General features: G+C 39.0%; 1 protein-coding gene across 2 annotated transcripts in view; it reads left to right on the forward strand.

Moving 5' to 3' along the window:
* The window catches only part of dock1 (dedicator of cytokinesis 1), a 562483-nt gene that overhangs the window by 482496 nt on the left and 66617 nt on the right, over positions 1 to 13370 (forward strand). For both annotated transcript variants that reach the window (XM_048551079.2, XM_048551080.2), the window contains exons 41-43: positions 132 to 273; positions 2692 to 2773; positions 12321 to 12405. In XM_048551079.2, the coding sequence (XP_048407036.1) occupies positions 132 to 273; positions 2692 to 2773; positions 12321 to 12405 (309 nt within the window). The remainder of the gene's footprint in view (positions 1 to 131; positions 274 to 2691; positions 2774 to 12320; positions 12406 to 13370) is intronic.

Consider the following 13370-nt stretch of genomic DNA (forward strand, 5'->3'; position numbering starts at 1 on the left):
AGACTGTGCTATGCCATGACAAAGGTTAATTAGTGATAGATTTTAATATCTCCTCTCCACAGCGAGACTGCAGAAGAGTTAGTTGTTCTGATTAGTTGGAAAATGTCATGGTTTGTGTTTTTTTTCTCCAGAACAAAATGTTCATTTACAGAGGAAAGGAATATGAGCGGCGGGAAGATTTTGAAGCAAGACTGTTCACTATATTTCCCAATGCAGAAAAAATGAAGACAACATCTCCTCCAAGTGATGACATTAAAAACTCTTGTGGACAATGTATCCTTAGAATGTGCTGGCATGCGCATCCTTGGGTGAGAAAGGGAAGTATTCAGGCACAAAGCAAATTTCCAATTTAAACACAAAATTAAAATTAAAATATAATATTAAGGCAGTGCTGATGTAACATTTCCCCTGCATTTATTTTCTGTATTCAATCCAAAGCATTAGTTCTACAAAAAAAACACAAACTAAAATTGGTCTCACCAGTACCACCACCAGTAATAAATTGTTGCTAACACCACTTAACAGCTATTTGTAATTCAAAATATTCTGTCCACACTCATATCTATAAGGACAAATTCATCTGGGGCTTATTGCATTTTAAAATTAGTTTTATGCCATTTATGCTTTACTGAAGCCCTAATGACAACACAATGTCTCATGTTCAAATGGTGTTGCCGCCAACATCAGAATATAACAACGTTCAATGTTTTGTATTGCTTTTACATCAAATCCTCCTTAAATTTTCCTCAAAGCAAATTTGTCAGGAAAGACGTTGAGACAAGCTAAATGCCAAAATGTTGCTTTGTTTGAAATAAAACGCGAAAAATGTATTTACTTCAGATTTTCTTGACATATTTTTGAATTTCCTTATTGTGCCTCTAAGTCATTGTTGTTCCACCTGCAGTGTTTATAACCTACTGGCAGCTCTGACACAATGATGTAGTTTGTTGTCATTGTGAAATAAGGACACAAACAGCCAATTCAGCCCCTTCATCCTGCTCAGTTGTTTAATGTGATTGTGGCTGATCTCATCTTAACCTCAACTCCATTTTTAATGTCTGCTTCCCATAATCCTTTTAACCCATTGCTAACTAGCCAAAAGCCTTCAAGACCCCTTGATTTCCTTTTTGGTCCTATTGTTGCTTGACTATATTTATTTTGCTATTCATGACTCATAGAAATTAATACTAGTTTGCCCATTGTTTAACCTATGTTCTAGCTAAAGAGAAAAGGGTATTCTGTTATTGTCTCCCAAAAAGTGAGATGGCTGACTAATGCCTGCCTCTTGAAGGAAGATGGGTACAGATACTCAAGATATCATTGGCTTCATGAACAGGTTGAAGGACTTTTGACAATGTGGTAATTTCATTTACCCATCACTGTGATCTGTCCTAACTCACTCATTTGCAGGTGGTGAAAGTGCAAGCTGCATAAATAAGGGAAATACCATCTCACCAGCTTGATTAAGTGTTTTTTTTTTAAATACATGATCAAAACGTTAGATGAGGGCAGAGTGGTAAACATTGTCTACATGGATTTTAGCAGGGCCTTTGACAAGGTTTGACATGGTAGACTGGATATTAAATTTATGTCACATGAGATCCAAGGAGACCTTGCCAAATGGATACAAAATTGGCTTGATATCAGGAGACAGGGTGATGCTGGGGGTTTGTTTTTAGACTGGTGGCCTGTGACCAATGCAGTTCGGCTGGGATCAGTGCTGGGTCCACTGATGTTTGTCATTTATATGAACAATTTGAATGAGAATAGAGTTAGTACATTTGCAGTCACCAAATTGATGGTATAGTGGGCAGTGAAAAAGTTTATCTAAAAGTATAATTCGACCTTCACAACTGGGCCAGTGGGCTGAAGAATGGCAGATGGAGTTTAATTTGCATAAATACAAAGAGTTGCATTTTGTTACGACGAACTAGGGTAGGACTCACACAGTTAATGGTACCATCCCGGAGAGTGATGTTGAACAGAGACCTAGACGTTCATGTATATATTTCCTTGAAAGTGGCATCACAGGTAGACTGGTTGGTGAAAACTGTGTTTGGCAAATTTGCCTTCATTGGTTAGAGCATTGAGTATAGGAGTTGGGACATCATTGTTGCAGCTGTATAGGACAACGGTGAGACTACTTTGTGTACTGCGTACAATTCTGGTCACCCTGCTATAGAAAATATATTATTAAATTGGAGAGGTTACAGAAAAGATTTACAAGGACATTACCAGGACTGGAGGCTTTTATTTAAGGAGAGGCTAAGTAGGCTGGGATTTTTTCCCTGGGACATAAGAGATTGAAGGATGACCTTATAGAGGTTTATAAAACAATGAGGGCATAGATAAGGTGAATAGCCAAGGTCTTTTCCCCTAGGCTCAGGAAGTTTAAAGCTAGAAGACATAATTTTAAGATGAAAAATTTAAAAGGGATCTGAAAGGCAACTTTTTCTCACAGACTTGTTCTTATATAGAATGAAGTCCCAGAGGAAGTGGTTGGTGCAGGTACAGTTAAAAAGACATTTGGACAGGTGTATGAATAAGAAAGGTTTAGAGGACGCATGTCAGACGCAGGCGAATGAGACTACTTTAGATTGGGAAATAATGGATAAATGTAGTTCAGCCATACTGGATTGCTAAGTGGTGCTTGTATTATGCTCAAGTAAACTCTTTAACAAACTGCTGTAGATATTCAATGTTTCACAGTGCAAACCATACGTGAACTGCCACCAAAATTCAAGAACAAGATGGCGTCTGAACAAATATTGAGGTAAAAATCTACTCCAGCCTTCATTATTTACATATGCTAAGATCCATCAAGACAAGTTATTTGGCCCCAATTATTTATTCATCCTTTTAAAAACACCTACTGTACCTTTGCTTCCTAAACTGCTGTTAACTATACCGTCTTCACAAGAATTTCCTTTTGGTGCTTAATCTCTGTATGATGGACTTTGCAACGTTAGCCCTATGGTTACACTTTATTCTGAACCTGTGCCATTTTGACTGTTGTCAAATTTGAAGTAGTATTGTGAATTGATGCTTCACTTGTTTCTTGGTGACCAGAGCAGTGCACACTTTGATTACAGCATCCTGACTTGTATTCTGCTGTTAAAGCAGATAATTCTGGAAACCATCTGCAGGTTATTCAGCTGTGGAGACAGTAAAGGAGTTAGCTAGGAGAGAGGATATCCATACCCCAAAAAGGTTAATTTATTTGTTCTTTGTATAGACATTGAGTGTGGGCATTCCTTGTTTGTGTATTTTTTTTCCACCATTTTAGCTTTGTTGTTACTGTTGTGTTACGTTTCAATTGTATTAAAAGGTGTAACTGTCTAGTTCAAAACCATTTGGAAAGCATATTGCTTATTTTCCCTTCATTACCTGTGATATTTTACACTTAATTACATTTGTCTCCATTCAGTGGAATGTTGCCTTTAATCTGACTGTTTGCCACAGGGAATATCTCATCTAAATCTGAGTTTAAAATAGCAGTTTCTTCATTACTGGGCTTTATTTTTCAAAAATTATTTAGTCAGGTCACTGTACTACTCAGCTTATAGCAGATCCTTACTCCTACAATCAACTTTTACACCAAGTATGAGAATCATTTATAAAATAAGTGTCGTTCTGAAGAACAACTATAGAAAAGAGTTCTGGTGATATTTCCACTATCATTCATTTTTAATAGAATCATAGAAAATTAAGTTACCTCATCATCTGTAATTCATAAACTTCAACTGTGTTAAAAGCCTGATACAGTTAAAATTAAATAGAGAAGTACAAACTTTCCCAAAGAGATAGACACATGACAGATATATCTGATTAAGAGTCACAGATGATATTGTTGGAACATCAACTCGATTGGTATTAAGGTTGGTTGGCTCGCCAAGCTGGTTTGTTGTTCCGCAGATGTTTCGTTACCGTACTTGGTAACATCTTCAGTGCAGCCACTGATGAAGCCCATCAGAGGCAACACTGAGGATGTTACCAAGCATGGTAATGAAACATCTGCAGAACAGCCACCCAGCTCAGCAAACCAACTAAGCTCAACAGTCACAACCTGTGCTACAGATCTACTCCAAAACCGTAGAGACAATTGGTATTATTTTCAAGTTAGGGGGATGTGTCAGTTTTGACTCTTTCAAATGTTTATTTCCAGCCTCTGCTAATTGAGCCTTTGACCATGGAGAACTGTTCCTGTTTACTTGATTAGAGCTCTTCATTATTTTAGACAGCATTGTTGAATTTCCTATGCATGTTCCAGCCTCAAAGATGTAAACAAAACCTCTACTCTTTTGGTATAACTAATAGCTCATCCTTGGAAACATTTCCCTAGGGGCAAGGTTTCATAATTATGTGGGTTACTTTAGCAGGCATGAAGACGGGTATGAAATGTGTGCCAGTTAGTAGACATGTCTATTTGAAAAGACTGGATTCAGAACACAATTCTTGGTCCAAGTTGCTGATTACTATAATTTGAACTTAATATCTGATTTAAGAATCTCTTGTCAAGATTTTGCACATAAGTGCTGATTAGAAGCAATTTCATTAAGCTCTACACATCACCTCAAGGTGTGCAGCACTATTTAGCATTGAGTTGCAGAGTAGTTTGGGGACTGAAAGAGGATAAGCAGGTTGTCAGATGTGACATTCTTGAGGTACAGACGATAAAAGGATGTCCCTTACAGCACTATTTGGGGAGCCCACCCACATCACCCTTAAATCAAATCCTCTAATAATGTGATGTCTCACAATACTTTAAGATGAAATCCTTAGAATTTTAAGAAACAAGTGTCACTTAATTATTGAGAGAATCTAACATGTATTATCTTCATATCTGAAGCAGCAAGTAGAAATGGTGACAATCACTAAGCCATGTTCAGAATCCTTGTCAACTGATCCCTGTAAGAGGAAAGTTCTAGGATAAGAGATGCCTCCAAAGTCCATTTTACTACTTTAATGAGCACTAGCAGCTGACAATCAGCCCTAACACATTTAGCAATTCATAATATATACATTTAACATTCACCAAGTTGACATCTTAGAATTCGTACAGTGTGGAAACTGGCTCTTTGGCCCAACAAGTCCGCACCGGCCCTTACAGCATCTCATGCAGACCCATTCCTCCCATAGTGTTTCACAGATTAGGTGAACTATGGGCAATTTAGCTTAGCCAATTCACCTAGCTTGTACATCCTTTGACTGTGGGAGGAAACTCATGCAGACATTGGGAGAACATGCAAACTCCAGTCACCCTAGGGTGGAATTGAACCTGAGTTCCTGGCACTGGGAGGCAGCAGTGCTAACCACTGAGCCACTATGCTGTCCCCCATCTTTTGTTAAGAACAGCAAACTGGTTCTCCCAGATTATTTTAAGACCCACCTTTATATTTTGTAATCAGCCCATTGAGATGTTATTACAGGCCTCTGGAGTAGCTGTAACTTGAATTCAGGTTGCCTGGTCAAGAACCCACCCTCCCCAACTTGAAGGAAGCTTTCCATTTGAAGATACTGGTGACAGTTGTCCCCAGTGACCTTCCCCTCTGGGGAAATGATTTTGCTTGAAAAAAATTAGTTCTTAGGGCAAAGAAGGTAAATATTACCACATGGAATGACTGAACTCCTAAAACTTAAAACACAAGCCCTGATGTTATGACAAGAGTAGAGGCTCACCTCTAAAATTACCCCTTAACACCTAGAGAAGCTCACTTACCCCTTGTAATCTATCAGAAGTGGTTGAAAAGATCCTGATCTCCACTTTACAACAAGTAATTTAACTAATGAACAAATTAACAAAATTACTGACAAACTGATAATTCCCCAGACTACTAGCTACTTCTTAACTGGAGTAAATTTGACTGGAATGCTGTTTAAGTAATGACAAGTGCCACTAATAAACCCAAATTAAGCAGCAATAAATTATAACTTAAATCTCCAAGTTCATGCAGACTGTCTTGTGGACTATTGTTATTTCCAGTCTCTTCACAAAATCCTTTGTTATTCTGTTGTCAGGATGTTTAATTTCTTCATTGAGGACTTGAGCTAAACTACAGTGGTACCTTTGTTTGGATGGGCTTTGAGAGTTGAATTGTGTTAATTTTGGCAGGTGGTAGTTGTCTGATTTTCCATTGCCCTCACTTTATATACCTGTAACGACAATCAAATTCTTATGATTTGTTCCAGGTTGTCAAGATCAGATTTAAATTCAACTGGCTTGGAATTGCTGAGTTTGGTTTTAAATTAAGTGACTGAATTCAAACTTGTCAACATCAAAACAAGACTGCTGTTTTGCCTGTTTCACTTTGAGGCACTGTGTACTGGCAACTTCAGCTACTGCTCAGACACTTAGAAATTTCTAAGTACAGAAAAATCACATTCTTAAAGGAACTGCACATTAGCTTCTTGCCTTCTACATCAGAAATACTCTATCCAACTTTGTAATATGAAACACCGGTAAATAGGGCTAAGTTGGATGGCCGCACAAGTTTAGCAACAGATTAGAAGCTTTGCTGTGTTATTTGTTGGTTTATGATGACCAACTGCATTGTTGGTTTAGAAGTTAGGTGGTGAATCAAGTTAGTCAATTGTAAATCATGAACTTTGATCAGTGATTGGTTCACATTCTAGATTATGATACTCAGGACAAAGTTGAGTTACGATCAGACTTCATAGTTTTATTTCTCCTTGCACCCACTGAGAACTGATGATTATACTACCTTGTTGGCAAAGAAACTCAAAGTCAACTGGTTTTGGTGAAATTTTCCAGTATTAAGTTTATACTGCAAAGCCAAAAATTACAATGAGATGCTAACATACACTTAACTTCTTTTCTCCACTCTTAATTGCAATCATTAAATGCATTTAAAGATTAGCTTTACTGAAATTTAGTTAATTAAAATTTGAAATTCAATTATTTTGTGAACAGGTGGGATTGAAATAACTTAAGGCCAGTATCCCATCACAAAGCCACCCTTTTGTTTACACGTGGAGGCCTCAACACTGATTCAGCTTCCTCAGACCCAGCTCCAGTGAAAGAGAACTTTTGCCGCTCCTGTTTATCCATCAGCCAGCACTCCCTGTTGGGAGCCAATTAACAGCCCCAGTCAGGGAATGCATTCTGAAGTCCACCTGGCTGACCTCATCCAAGGACACAGACTTGTTTTGTTGTAGCTCTTCCTGGGAGGTTTTAGCATCAGGTCAGGTTCCTCCAATTCTGCCGCTGATACAGATGGCATTGTATGTACAATAACTTGCTTCTTGTGTCTGGTGCTTTTTGGAAGAAATTAATTCTCTTCAGGGGAGAGGTGGTGTCAAAGTAACGATGCCCGCCATATCCATCTCATTGTGGTATCTGAAATGCTTGATGGAGCAGAAGAACCCACAGGTTCTGAAACAGCCATAATCAAGGAGCCAACCATGTTTTTCTCCTGCACAGTTTGAGAGTTTGCAGTTTTCATGTGGTCCACATGCTTGTTCAGGACCATTGCAACTGCCCACACGTGACACTGGAACTGACCTTGTGTTGACTGTTGCTCTTAACCTGCAGTCATTCTTGTGGTTCCCACAGGAAGCTTCATCTCCCGAAGTAAACTGTCTGACTTAGAGAGTGGTGTCTAACTTTGGCATTCCTCATACCATTTCACCCTCACCCCACCCCAGGGCCAGGAAGATCAGATTTAACCTAGTGCAGTCTTGTTCCCATTAGCAATGGTACTGAAACTGTTTATGAAGTTACATGAGGGGGTCCTATGCTTAAAGGGAACAAGAACAGTTCACTAAAACATCAGCTTTCCTGTTCCTCTGATGCCTGACCTGCTGTGTTCTTCCAGCTCCACATACCCAAGACTCCAGTGTCTCCAGTTCTTTATTTTAGTATCGAGAGAACTGCTCTTCTAGCCCATCTTCAAAGTTTGGCAGGATCTTTGTGCCAGACTGTTGGATGATGGATGGTATGGAACTGCCCTTGTGTTCCAGGACAGAATTCTCAAAAATGGCCTGCTGGTAAGCAGTGGCTTGTTATGTGCAACCACACTTCTAGGGGTCTGTGTTACAAAAGATACATGGAGCTTTTGTAATACTCCCAGAAGCGTCGGTTGCACATAAGCCATTATTTCATCTTATCATCCCCACCTTTTACAAAAGGTAGAGCTTTTGTAAAAGATGGGGATGATAGAAGATGAAAAATGCACATTCAGCCATTTTGAGCAAGCTTCCATAATGACCACAAACATTGAGTCCTTGAAAGGACCAACATAATCAGTGTGTAACTGAGTCGTGGATTTACTTGGTCATTCCCACAAATGGAGGGAGAGCTGTTGGTGGTAATTTGGCCTTGTTGGCACTCAGGAACTGCCCAACCAATGCAGCTATGTCTGCATCCAATCCCGGCCACCAGATACAACTTCTCATCAACATCTTCACTTGTCAACCCCTGGAGTGCAGCCAATATCAGTCAGCAAATTTTGCTCAGTCACATAATATGCTGTCCTCTACTGTGATCTGCTCAGTCCAAAAAGGTTTCTCTTCTAGTTGTGATGGCTTTGATTTTCCAATAGCTAGCTATTTCAATTTTGCTGTGACTGGATCATTCTGCATCTAAAATTTGACAGTGTTAGCTGTGAGTGGTAGCTGTGTCTGCTAGTGGGAGGCTGCTCAAGGCATCCACATTTGCCACTTAGCCTCCCTGACTGTGCCACTTTGTAATTATACACATTAGATCCCATAGCTGAATTTGGCCCAAAGCTATGGGTAGCACCACTTTGTCCTCCAGGCAGACCTAGCAGGGGTTTATGGTAGGTCATTAGAAATTTACAAAGTGTATTGTTGAAACTTCTTCACTCCAAATATGACTGCCAAACCTTTTTTCCTATCTGGTTATATGTATGATCTACATGAGTCAAAGTTCTGGTTACATATGCTATTGGGCGTTCCTCTCCTTTGGGAGACTTTAAGCCAATACTACCTGATACCATATGGTGAGGCATTACATGTCAATACCAGATCTTGCTTGGGAATCATACGGTGACAACAGCTTGGCTTCTTCACTTCCCTAAAAGTGATGGTTTGACTTCATAACCATTTCCAAGTTTTCCCCTTTAAGAATTGAAATAAAGGGTGCCAAAATGGAAGCTAAGTTATGGATGAACTTTTTGATAATTCACCAGCCCAAGCAAAGACCTAAGCTGCAGTACAGATGTGGGAGCTGGGGCACCTTTGAGCATCCTCTATCTTCCAATGTGTGTAACCCAGTCTTGTCAGCTGTTACCCAAACAGGTTACTTGGGGTGCCTAGAACACATTTTTTCCCCTCTTATAGAGTGTACACCCACATTGGTGAGAAACATCCAAGGACTATTGTCTGTGCTTCTTATTGGTCCTCTTATTTGCACATTTTCTAGCTAATGGTGACTGGGATAAATGTAAAATGTTCTCCGTCATCCATTGAAAAATTGCACACGCTGACCCCAAGAAGCATTGGTACAAACTTTTTTTAATTCAAGCATAAATGTGGGAATTCTTATCTAAAGACAATAGCAAGTAAGTAGGGTTCATGTCCAGCTTCATGAGGGACTGTCCCTCTCCAGTTTTGCTTTTAAGTCTTCTTTGGAAGGGATTGGTTATTTATCCAATTGTGAAAAGCCATTTATAATTTGTTTAAAATCCCCACAAAGGCAAACAGTCCTAGCAGACTTTCCAAATTGGTACACCTGGTGCTGCCCATTCCACAGCCTGGACTGGTTTCACAATTCCTTTTGCTTTCCAGCCTTACTTCTGCTGGTACTTTTACCACCAACACAAATGCACTGGTTAGACTTGCAGAATCATGGAATTGATTCCTAGTCAACATGCAAGGAAACCTTTGCTCATTTGATAGTCCGTAGACCTTCCTGAAAGGTCTCAGGCTATTTAGTTAGGCAGCCATTTTCTAACTGAAAACATTGTGCAAAATTTCCTGAGAAAGATTGACCTAGATTAGCTCAATCAAGCTTGGGCCTGAGCCTTTTAGTACAATCAATAGTAACTGAGCTAGCTGCTTCACACAAGAGAACAGAACTGAAGTTGGACTCTTATTCAGTAAGAATTCCCCAATAAGAGTTCAGTCTCGCAGAGGTCTTGTGGAAAAAGAAAATTCAGTCTGGACTTCAACCCTTAAACTCTGGTTCAACAATCACTGAAACAGCTGCATCAGTGTTGACTTGCATGGGGGGGGTGACCCTTTAGCCCAACATTTTTGATTGATTCCAAACCAGATGTGGGCAGACATTCCAGGCTCTGCACTATCCTGGATACCAGCCATTGAATTCTCTTATGAGATGTAGTGGGACTTGCTGCCTTATGGCCCCATATTTTTCTTTATTCATTCATGGGATGAGGACAATTTTTAGGCAGCAACTATTCCCCATCCCTAATTGCTCAGAGGGCAGGAGAGAGTCAACACGGCTGTGCGTCTGGAACCCCATGTAGGCTGGATCAGGTAAGGATGGCAGTTTCCTTCCATTAAAGGAATTAGTAAACATGTGTTTTTAACAGCCAGAAACCAATTCAGAGTGGTCATTAGATTCTTAATTTGAGCTTTATTACATGAAAATTCCACTGTCTTCCATGGGACAGTCCAGACCCAGAACATGATCTTGGTCTCGGGATTAAGAGTCTATCAATAATACCACTAGGCTGTTGTCTCCCCACAGCAACTGCTATGGCTTGCCAGCCTAGATCCTGAAGAAAATCTGAACCATTTGGTCAAGGCTTAGCTTGGTTTTAGAGTTTTTGGGGTCCCTCTGTTCAGGATATGCCCTGAGGTGAAACAATACAATTGCCTTTGCTCAAATGGTATCTCCCCACAGTCTGAGATAACAAACTGTAGAGCTGGCTGAGCGCAGCAAGGCAGGATGTTTCAGGCCTAGACCCACCTTCATAAAAATTTATGAAGGAGGGTCTAGGCCCAAAACATCAGCCTTCCTGCTCCTCGGCTTGCTGTGTTCATCCAGCTCTACACCTTGTTATCTCAGATTCTCCAGCATCTGCAATTCCTGCTATCTCTTTCCCCAAGGTCTCTTGGGCTGGTGAGGGTATTTACTTGCATCAGAATACCCTGCAAGTAATGCTGTACTTGCTGCATTTTCCAATGCTAAAGCCAGTTGCAGTGCCTGTTTGAGCTCCATTTGGATTTAAGCTAGTAGGCACTTTTGCCTGGTTACATCATTAATCCATCATACCAAACAGTCTTTCAGCATCCCATTAAGGGGGAAGTTAAAAATCATATGCCTCTGCCTGTTGTTTTAACCTTAAAAATCCCAAGTGGATTTCCCTGGTTCTCAGATTGTTGAGAAAAACCAATAACATCTCAGAATTAGAGATTGTTTGGCATCTAAATCAATCAACTCTTGAAAGAGTCTTTCCTGGGGCCTCAGGGATAATTAGGTTAAGAGACCCAGAAAAATTGCAGGTTCATTAGCTGTCTGGAGAATTACTCATTGCTTTTCATCTGCCCCAATGTCATTTGTCTGGCAAAATGAATGTATTCTTTCTACAAACTGATCCTAATCTTCAGCAGCAGGATCAAACAAGCAAAGCTTCCTAAATAACAGCATGATGCCTTAAATGCTTACCCAAGTCAAAGATAACTGTTGCAAGGGAGTTTCTTTAGAAGTATGCTTTTCTCTCACATCTCCACTGAAGCCAGTAGCCCATCACCAAGCAACCTTTTACTTACACATTACATGTCCTCACCATTAAGTCTGCTCAGAATGAGCAAAGGCTCTGAGCCTCCTGTTTATATCAGCCAGCCAGGGCTTCCTGATTGGACCAATTTAACAGCTCCAGTCAGGGAACTCATTCAAAGAGGTCCACCTGGCTGACCTTGTTAAAATCACTGCAGAGATAATTATTTACTGGTTAAGTGTAAATGTCAAGGTTGTTCCAAAAGTAAAGTGTATCAGCAGCCATTTCTGTTAAAACCTAACTAAATAAAATGAGTACTAACAGTTTGTGTGTACATATTATTGGAAGTGATCAGATATTAACCTCACATCTAGGTTTGGATAACATTTAGTTTGTGGTACCTTCTGTAACTAGCCAACTTGTCATTTCTATGAATAATCTATTGTATTCCTCAACAGATTATATCTTGTTCGGAAAACTCTGTTGTACTTACTGAGCTTTTTCTCTTATAAACATAATTTAGATTTTATTTCTGTCATGGGAATAATTTGTAAGGCTTATGGAAAAAGAACTTTAATTCATTGTCGCTGTTGCCTTCTTACTTAGAATTGTTTTTGCTCTTACAGTTTTAGTGATTTCTTTTTTCCTTTACAGTTTTTACACAGTGAATGAAGTACAGAGGTTCCAGTATTCAAGACCCATCAGGAAAGGAGAGAAAGATCCTGACAATGAATTTGCTGTAATATATTATGTTTCTTAACTGTAACTTTTGACATAGTTCAAACCTTAATCGGTAGAGATGGGCATAAATTGAATCAGCTGATAAAAATATTAATTTTAATAATTTTCTAATAAACAGCAATCTGAAGCAGTGACTCCTATTAATATATACATTAATAAAAAGAAAATATTGGAATGAGACGTGGCTGATAAATTTTTTTTTATCTATTTAGGTGGCCCCACAGATCAAAAACGTTTTGTTCTCCAACTTGAGATCTTTAAGCAGTCTGTTTCACAACCATTTCTCAAAGTATTTAAAACCTTTTGAAGTTCTGTTTTCTCATTTAGGCTTGAATTTAACCCTCTGCGCATTGAGCATCCTGCCAACCACCAGTCTGCTTATCAACACCTTTCATGATAATGCAGCTTCATATACCTTTTGTTTCCTCTGATAATATCTGATCAAGAATTTTGCCATGTTTCAAGTTGTACGTAAAATGTGGAGGATTTTCTTTTCAAATTTGGAAGATCTAAAAAGGAAAGGAACGGTCATGATTAAAAGAAAACAATCATTATTCAGAACTGTTAATTGACCACAACAGTGCTAATTTTTCAATTGTGTCTTCAAGCTTCTTCAATCTTTCATTGTTTAAGTACTCAATTATGTTGCAGTACAATTTTACATGTCCATTATTTCCTTTTTTTAAAATGTTCAGGAAATCCGAAAAATTATCCAGCCCAGATTTTTAATCAGATTGACCAACAAATGCTCTGCTTACTTAAAATTGATCATGCTTTCAAACAGCAACATATTAGGCAAATGGACAGACTAGAGAATAATTGAAGCTTAAAGTTATAATACACTTATAATTTTAACAGAGCTGACATAATTATGTAGATGCATTTTTTCTTGTGCCCATGCAAGGTGAATAATGTCAAATAGAAGTCAAATATATTTTTTTAACTGCACATTCATTACTGCAG

The sequence above is a fragment of the Stegostoma tigrinum genome, chromosome 20 (genome assembly GCF_030684315.1).
Source record: "Stegostoma tigrinum isolate sSteTig4 chromosome 20, sSteTig4.hap1, whole genome shotgun sequence".
In the NCBI taxonomy this organism is placed as follows: Eukaryota; Metazoa; Chordata; class Chondrichthyes; order Orectolobiformes; family Stegostomatidae; genus Stegostoma; species Stegostoma tigrinum.